Source organism: Cynara cardunculus, assembly GCF_001531365.2.
Source record: "Cynara cardunculus var. scolymus isolate 2C chromosome LG 16, CcrdV1, whole genome shotgun sequence".
NCBI classification, from domain to species: Eukaryota; Viridiplantae; Streptophyta; class Magnoliopsida; order Asterales; family Asteraceae; genus Cynara; species Cynara cardunculus.
In genome coordinates, this window is record NC_037543.1 from 4,009,846 (window position 1) to 4,018,851 (window position 9,006).

A 9,006-nucleotide genomic window follows, 5' to 3' on the forward strand; every position below is an offset into this window, starting at 1 on the left:
TACTTCTTTGCATTCTCAACGGAATCGTATATCAAACCAAACCCGGTTGATTTACCACCACCAAAATGAGTTCTGAACTTGAATACAAAGATGGAATTTGGATCTTTCACATCATAAATCCTAGCTAACTTCTCCTTCAATTCAGCCTACAACAAAAAATAGGGAAACAAAATAAAAACAATTTTAGTGGATGTAAAAGCAAAACTTTGCAATGCCGACAAAGGCGATCACAGCTTAATCTATATAAAGAAGAACACGCAACAAATAGACTAATCACAGTACTATATAATCATTCATCCACATATCATGCAACCTTCGGTATCAACATTGACATCCAAGACTTGCATAAGATGAAACCATCGCATTTGAATCACATGTTATACTTACCACACACATAAACCATTGATAGAAACAGTTGCATATAAAGGGGCCAAGAGAAAGCACAAACCTTGGAAACATTGGGCCTGCCTGGATGTACCACATCAATGACCTATATAAACACAAAAACTGTAAGGCCCTGTTTGTTTTTCAAAAAAAAAGCACTCTGAAAGGGAATTTGTTTGCATATATTTAAGTTTGATGAGTATTATCCTTTTGGTTTCTCATATTTCAATCTTGTGGATATGGCCTTCACAGGATGCAAAGAAGGGCGTCCTGTTCATTGATTTCCCCCCTGTATATATATGAAGCAAGATCCATATGAAGAACACAAATCCATTAAAGAAGAACACAGATCCATTAAAGAATAACATAAATCCATGTATATATATGAAGCAAGAGGTAGAAATTGACATACTTGTTGAAGATTTTAGGTTAGCAGATCGAGATCAAGAGCTTTGAGAGACCGATTGCTRTGAGATTGAGCGATTTGGCGATTGATTGCGTGAGAGAGCTGGAGATCGATGAGCGACTGGAGATTGATTGCGTGAGAGACCGATTGCTGTGAGATTGATTGCGTGAGAGAGATCGAGATCRAGAGATGAATGATTCCGTGATATGAGMAACTGCGAGAGATCGAGAGCTTGAAAGAGAAATCGAGGGCTTGAGAGTGCACAGGGGCGGCGATGGAGAGGTTAGAGCGACGAGGTAGGGGAATCSAAAATAAGAGGTTTTCAGAGTTTAATTTACATCTAACCGATTCAGACAAAATGACACAAATTCAGCTCTTAATTGAAAGAAAAAACAAACGCACTTAATACCTCAAGGTCTGACCGATTCAGACATAAGAGGTATTAAGTGGTTTTTTTTGAAAAACAAACAGGGCCTTAATTTGAAAATTAATATCGATGTACTTTTTCAAATTTTTATGATATCTTCAAATTTATTTTTATTCAAAAGTAAAAATATTGTCTTTCTCAAAACCACATAAACTGTATTATATCAACAGAGACAAAAAATAAAACGCAACATTAAAATGAATATATATTTCGTTGCATTGCGCGAGTACCCTTTTAGTAGTTATAAATGCCCAAATTATTATGTAGGGTTGGATTCTTATGAGAAATGTTACTTTTTATATGAAATATAAAAACAAAACCTTTTTTTATAGATGTTTCAAATTATGTCAACTCTGATAAACTCTGATAAACTCAGTGGCTACAATTGTTATGTACACTTGAAATCAAATTATGGACAAATGAGATATTTCACTACATCCTCCATGACCTCGACTAGACAACCACTACGCCACAACCCTTGTGGTAAAAAAAAAAGACTAAAACCACAAAGGTGGTGCCTGATTGGTTTGAGTTTGGCTCCAAAGGTCAAAAGTACCAAGAGGTCCCAAGTTCAAATCAAGGAGAAATAAAAACCCCCTTGTGGTCATGGAGGTTCAAATGTGGTGACTCCGGGCTATCTGCAAAGCAGGTGGTCGCCCTAGAATTAGTCGGTTCGCATAGCGGTTTAGGTATCTAGGTTAATAAAAATATCCTAGTGAAGGTACACATTCAAGTCCTGTAACTTCCACAGAATACAAGTTAACATTGACATAGTATAATGGCATATTCACCACTTCTCATCAAAAATCTTTTTTTTCTTCATGATGTGATCCCAACCAATGGTGAACCCAGGATTTTTGTCGTGTAGATGCATCTTTAAGGTGGAGTCGTTCGCTGTGTTTTTAACTAAACTCCACTGTTTCAAGGGAATTTTCAAGTTTTGTGATTGATTTTGAGGGATTTTTTCAGTTTTTTTGTTGATATTCCTTGTATTTTCTAATATCTCAGAGCAGCCCTCAAAATTTAACGGGTACAGCTCGTATACCTTAAAAAATCTACCTATGAGACCCGGGGCTTAATAAGCTCACCCCTTATTTAGTCAATAGATGCCTATTAAAGAGAATCTACTCTTGGTCCCTTGGTTTATTCGAAAATCTTAAATTGTCTTTGTACTTTAATAAAAAGTTAAGATTACAAGTAGATTGTACGTAAATATAACTTATTAAAACTTCATATATGAATTCGTGTAACTAACTGCAGATAAACATAATTAAATACATGGTAAACGTCTCATTTTAAATATAAAATATAATTAGGATAATCATTGAGTTCTAACAGAATACTTAATTATTATCTTTATAAAATGTTATATTATTAAAACAAAAATAAATTATTTTATTATTAAACTTAAATTAAATTATAATAAAAAAAATCACATAAAAAATGAGAACTTTTAAATAGTTGATTTGATATTAACGTTGATATATTTTTTTTCAAATTTTCATGATATCTTCAAATTTATATTTTATTCAAAAATAAAATCATTATTGCTTTCTTAAAAACACATAAAATTGTATTATAACATCGACAGAGACAAATAATAAAATAAAACATTAAAATCGATATACATCATGTGTGGGAAGAAAAATCACGGTGTTCCTTAAGCAAGTGGATGATATAACGATTTGAACCCTGAGACTTCACATATGGATTCCGACCTCCTTCCTACTACGACAATTTTGATACAGATCAACCCATCATTTCCTCATTTTGTTATCAACAATTGATATCAGTCATTTCACTATTGTTACGTTAAACTATGTGTATGGTCGAAATGGGAATGGTTCGTACGAACGGGTATGGGCTCACCTACGGAGTGCCCCAGATAGGGGTGTAAACGAGTCGAGTCGAGTAGCAAGCTATTCGAGCTCGACTTGAAAAAATAGTATCAGGCTAAAGCTTGATTATCTTTCAATGTTTGAACTCAATCTCGATTCTCGTTTATAAGCTCGAATTCTAGATCGATTAACTCGTTTATCTGCTCAAGCCTTATAATACTTATATTATGATTATATAATCTGTAAGCATATAAAAATGTTTGGCTCTAAAATGCGTATACTTGAATGGCTCGCCTCAGCTCGACTCAACTCGTAAAGTTTAATTGAGCTTTCAAACGAGTCAAGTCGAGCATTGGTGTTATGAAGTTCGACTCGTTAAGTTAAGCAAGATTTCTTTTGTGTTAAAGATTGACTCGAGCTCGATAATTATTAAGCTCGAGCTCGAGATAAACGACCACGAGCTCGAGTAGCTCGTTAAAAACTCGACTCGTTTACACCCCAAGCCTCACCACAAAGGTCCCAGAACCATCATGTAAAGGAAAATCACAATATCCCATAGAAAAGTGAACAGTCACCAGATTCGAACCCGAGACCTTGTGGATTCCTTGCAACAATTCAGATTAATATCAAGGCCCAAGATTAGAGCCTATACGAGCCCGTATGAACCATTTCCATTTCAACCATAGACATAGAATGAGACTCGCCCCAACTAAGAACCCGATGTACCCGCCCCAACAGGGCCTGGGATTCCCTGCGAAACCAGGAACCGAGAATAAGACATGGATTCACAAAAGTTAGAAACCACTGACAGGGATGTGGCTGATTAAAGCGATTTCTTCCCCGTCTCTATATATTAAATATATTATTGTACTATATTATAAAGCATTTGCCAAAAACTCTTAAAAACCATTTTTTATGCATGAAGTATTGTATATTGATGCATATTACTTAAAGTTCAAGATTACAAGTAAACTATGAATAATTACAACTTATTAAAGCTCCATGTTTGAATTCGTATAACTAACTGCAGACAAACATAATCAGATAAAGGATAAACATCTCATTTTAAAATATAAAAAATATAAAATATAATTAAGATAATTATCGAGTTTTGACAAAATAATTAACTATTATCTTTATAAGAAAATTATATTATTAAACCAAAAGGAGCAATAGCTTCCTTCTTGTTTTATCAAGAGGACGTTATTGCTCCTTTTTTATTTAGTAGTATAAATATAAATTACTTCGTTATTGAATTTAAATTAAATTTGAATTAAAAAAAATGAGTAATTTTAAATAGTTAATTTGATACTAATATCGATATAATTTTGTCAAATTGTTATGATATCTTCAAATTTATATTTTATTCAAAAATAAAAACATCATCGTATTTTCAAAATCACATAAGACCATGTTATAACATCACGGATAAACATAATCAGATAAGTGATAAACATTTCATTTTAAAATATAAAAAATCTAAAATATAGTTAAGATAATTATCGAGTTTTACCAAAATAATTAACTATATCTTTATAAGAAAATTATATTACTAAACCAAATACAAATTACTTCGTTATTGAACTTAAATTAAATTTGAATTTAAAAACAAAAAATGGGAAATTTTAAATAATTAATTTAATACTAATATCGATATAATTTTGCCACATTTTTATAATATCTTCAAACTTATATTTTATTCAAAGATAAAAACATCATCGTTTTTTTCAAAATCACATAAGATCATGTTATAACATCGATTTAAAATAAAAAAATGAAATGAAATATTAAAATCAAGATGTATCTCGCTGCATTGCGCGAGTACCCTTCTAGTTACTTATAAAGAAGTGGATTTAGTCTCTCTTAAATTTAGAAAGTAATCACGACATTCTTATATACATTTTTCTTACATGCCTTACTTTTTTTAGATAAAAAACATGAAGAGCCAAAAGTGTTTGATCAAACAATTATGTATGAGGTTTGTGATGTTGTCAACATACGAATATTTGATACTCTCTATAAGCAAAAAAATTTGGAACTACGAGATTCAAACATGGACCATTTTGAATCTGAGTGTGGTATTTAACACATTTGATATAAAATATCTCACACAAACGGGAAAAAGTTCTCCGACTCTCCGTTCCCTATTGGGAACAGAGACGGAGATGGGGATGTGATCATATACCCAGCAGGGACTGGGAGAGGGACAGGGATGAGGATTATTCCATGCCTAGTTTAACAGAATAGTTAAACTATTGGTCAAATGTTTGATATCACTTGCTAATGACAAAATAAGGGACTTAATGTTCAGAAGGAACAATAACAAGAAAAGAAACAAACACATATTCCTCTCTTCTCAAATATGCCATAGCAAAGTGTGGACTCTAAAAACAACCATCACCTAAAAGACAAAGAAATACTCGGCAATCACAACGATTTTGGTGATATTCAAACCGAACGTGAGCTACCCAGAATGCGAGACTACGGCAAGGGGAAAGCAGTTAGCAGATAAACCAAACCAAATAAATCCAGTAAATCCCACACGAAGTAGGGTTTGGGGAGGGTAGAAATGATGTTTCCGTGAAAGCAATTTGAAGATGAAACTCGCAAATCGATCACTAATTAGCAAAAAAAATTGTAGGCTCAGTTTTGCTGTGCTATCAATTGATTCACTTTTTGTTAGCTTAGGGGAGCACAGGCACCCCCTAGCCTAAGCCTTTAAGACCCTTATTTTTTCCATTGCAGCCGGACGATAAAGCAGGTGCACAGGCACCTCCTAGCCTAAGCCTAAATCCACCCCTTTATGTACTCCAGGTAACAGTTTGATAGAAGATACACACATCAACCTACTTACGACCGATAAAAGAAAAGAAACTACCATTTATCAAACAGATGAAAGTTATCATACCATCTGATGCTCACCTCAATGTGATGATCCACATTTCCAATCACGAATCACTGGCACACTTTCATAGTATCAGCCGAAAACAACCTGACTTGAGGGTCATCATGCAAAGCCTTACCTGCATTCAAGTGGGTATCCTGGTTCATATGACCCTAACCAAGAACATGGCTTGGGAAACCTGATGGTAAGTTTGTCCACAGCCCACCCTGGTTCTGCACACCATGGAACCATTCTAACACCACATGGTGGTTAGATGATCCACTTCTCAAAAAACCTGCGTTCACCACTTCGCAATCAGAACTCCAGATATAAAGACAGCATATTCATCTTCCCCTCAAATCTCAATCATGACTATTCATTGATGAATAGACTGTAACTAAACCAAGCAGCATAGAATTTGCTTAGGGTAAAGAAGGTACATTGACATCAATAACACAATTGGTTCATAAACATTTAAGGGGGTGTTTGGGATTGCTTATTTGAAACAACTTATACTTTTCTACAAAAGCACTTATAAGAAGGGTTTAACTTCCTCAAAAACGCCTTATTACTGGTTTGACACCAATATAAATTGTTTATCCAAACACTCAAAAGTGTCGCACCGGAACAAGTCAATAAGTTGTTTTTATAAACAATCCCAAGTTTAGATACTAATTTGGAATTACGCAGAATTAAACAGCATGGTAATAAGCTAGTCGATCATATTCTTGCAAGATATATACTGCCATAAGAACAATCAGTACCAAGAAGCATAAACGGATAAAGAAAGCGAATTATATACAGTATTTGCATGAAAACGATCCTAAATAACTATCATTCTAGTAAAATAATGCGTCGTTCATTCACGGGAAGTGTGGTACCAACTACCAAATTACTATACCGACGTAAGCCATCGTCGAAACCTTCTCTTTAGTCTGTTCCGGGTTCAGCAACTCCATCGGCGACCATCCTCGCCAACCGTTTGAATGCGAAGATCAAGCAATTTGATAAAACAAACCAGCTAAGCGCCTCGTATACGAAATCAAAAGCCGGATCCGACGGCGAAGACGAAGATTCATCCCAATTAAAATTGCCACTGCTACCGCTACCACCGCCGCCGCCGCCGCCGCCGCCGAATGGACCATCGCTGCCACCAAATAACCCTCCTCCCTCTCCTTCCTCATCAGCACCAAAGCCGTCGATTCTCAATCTCTTTCTAACACGAGAACGTTTCCTGGCAAGTGTCTTTGGTATGGTGCTAGGTTTCACAGGCGGTGGAGCAACGGCGTCTATCGGCAAACTTTGAGCACAGATTTCGAGGCGTTGTTGTTGATCAGGCGAAGAATGTGTGAAATTGTGTCGACGAATAGGGAATGTAGCAAACCCTAGACCATGGCTTTGCTTTGGGTGGTCGATTGTTGTTACGGTATCGGAAATCATCGAAATTTCCATTGTTTATGAGGGAAATTTAGGGTTCGAAATATCAAAATCGATCGAATGATGAATTGGACGAGTTTAACAAATCAAAATTGGGGCAAGTTCTTCATTCGTCTTGATGATGAGTGTGACGTCGAAGTTTGTCAGTCGGGAATTTTTTATATACCATTAAATTCTCTACCCCTTGGATATTTGAGTTTATAACATTAAATAAAATACATAAAATAGCTTCATGGTTATCCTGTAATCTTTAATTACGGGATGTTTTGATTGGTTTCTAATAAATTGTTTGTATAAAAGGAAATTACTATTTTATACACGGTATGTTAATAAAAACTAGAATAGTATTCGTACAAATGCAGTGAGATACATTTTTATTTTAATATTTTATTTTATTATTGATTTTAATAGATGATATAATATAGTCTTATGTGATTTTGAAAAAACGATTATGTTTTTATTTTTAAATGAAATATAAAACTGAAGATATCATAAAATTTGATAAGAATATATCGATATTAGTGTCAAATTAACTATTTAAAATTTCTATTTTTTGTGTATTTTTTAATTCAAAATCTTTATTTTTATTTAATTTAAGTTCAATAATGAAATAACTTATTTTTGGTTTAATATTATAAATTTTATAAAGATAATATTTAAGTATTATGTTAGGATTCAATTATTATCTTAATTATATTTTAGATTTTTTATATTTAAAATGAGATGTTTATCCTGTATGTGATTATGTTTATCTGCAGTTAGTTACACGAATTCAGATATGTAGTTTTAATAAGTTGTATTTACGTTGAATCTACTTGCAATTTTGAGTTTTAAGTAGTATGCATTAATAAACAATATTTTACGAATAAAAAAGTGTTTTTTAAGAGTTTTTTGTCAAATGCTTTATAATATAGTATAGATGATTATTTTTTAGATTTTTTACAAAATGACCACCAAGGTGATTTTGACTATAAAGTCCAGATGAGTCTCACATGTATACCATTTGGGGAACAAAAATAAGATATTATATCTTATATATATGAAATCACATTTACTTTGTCCAAATCGCCCCATGGGGGCAATTTTAATCTTTATTCCTTTTTCTAGTAAAGACAACTTATAACGCAACGATTTGACAAGATATCGGGGACGATTTTCATTCGTATTTTGTTTTTTTAGGACCAAATGTAGTGTATATATATAAATCTTGTAGTATTCTCTATAAAATTATAGTGATCAAAACATTTATACTCTCACAACCTTAACCTTTAAACACAATCTACCATCATAACTCTTAACATAAATAAAAAATATCGCCAAAGTGATAATGGTTTCATGTATGTTCAAAGTGGCGGGTTAAAGGTTGTGAGGATAAAAGTGTTTGAATCACTACAATTTTATAGAAAATACTACAAGATTTATATATATTACATTTGGTCGTAAAAAATATAAAATATCAATGAAAATCGCCCTCAATGTTGTGTCAGATCGTCGTTGATGTGTCAAATTGTTGCGTCATAAGTTGTCTTCACTAGAAGATGAAACATAGGTCAAAATCACCCCCATGGGGAGATTTTCACTTTTTGAGGGAGATTTGCGCATTTTCAGATATACTATCTGATTTTTGTCC

At 33.4% G+C, this 9,006-nt stretch overlaps 1 protein-coding gene across 4 annotated transcripts; it reads right to left on the reverse strand.

The window, feature by feature from the left end:
- Nucleotides 1–3,745: 3,745 nt before the first annotated feature.
- On the reverse strand, nt 3,746–7,462 carry LOC112529783 (growth/differentiation factor 7-like). Of its 4 annotated transcripts, none has more exons than XR_003070945.1 (3): nt 6,828–7,462; nt 5,978–6,234; nt 3,746–3,806 (listed from the first exon to the last, which is right to left on the reverse strand). XR_003070945.1 is itself a non-coding variant. In XM_025141187.1 (2 exons), the coding sequence occupies exon 1, from the start codon at nt 7,389–7,391 to the stop codon at nt 6,870–6,872; it is 522 nt and encodes a 173-aa protein (XP_024996955.1). In that variant the 5' UTR covers nt 7,392–7,462; the 3' UTR covers nt 5,320–6,234; nt 6,841–6,869. The 4 variants fall into 4 exon arrangements, 2 of the variants coding, with proteins under 2 accessions (XP_024996955.1, XP_024996954.1); XR_003070946.1 differs by lacking the exon at nt 3,746–3,806 and having other exon boundaries at nt 5,320–6,078; nt 6,166–6,234; XM_025141187.1 differs by lacking the exon at nt 3,746–3,806 and having other exon boundaries at nt 5,320–6,234; nt 6,841–7,462.
- Nucleotides 7,463–9,006: the final 1,544 nt, after the last annotated feature.

Bases quoted from the DNA above. Each gene is read 5' to 3' on its own strand.
- LOC112529783 (XM_025141187.1), bottom strand. From the start codon at position 7,391: ATGGAAATTTCGATGATTTCCGATACCGTAACAACAATCGACCACCCA.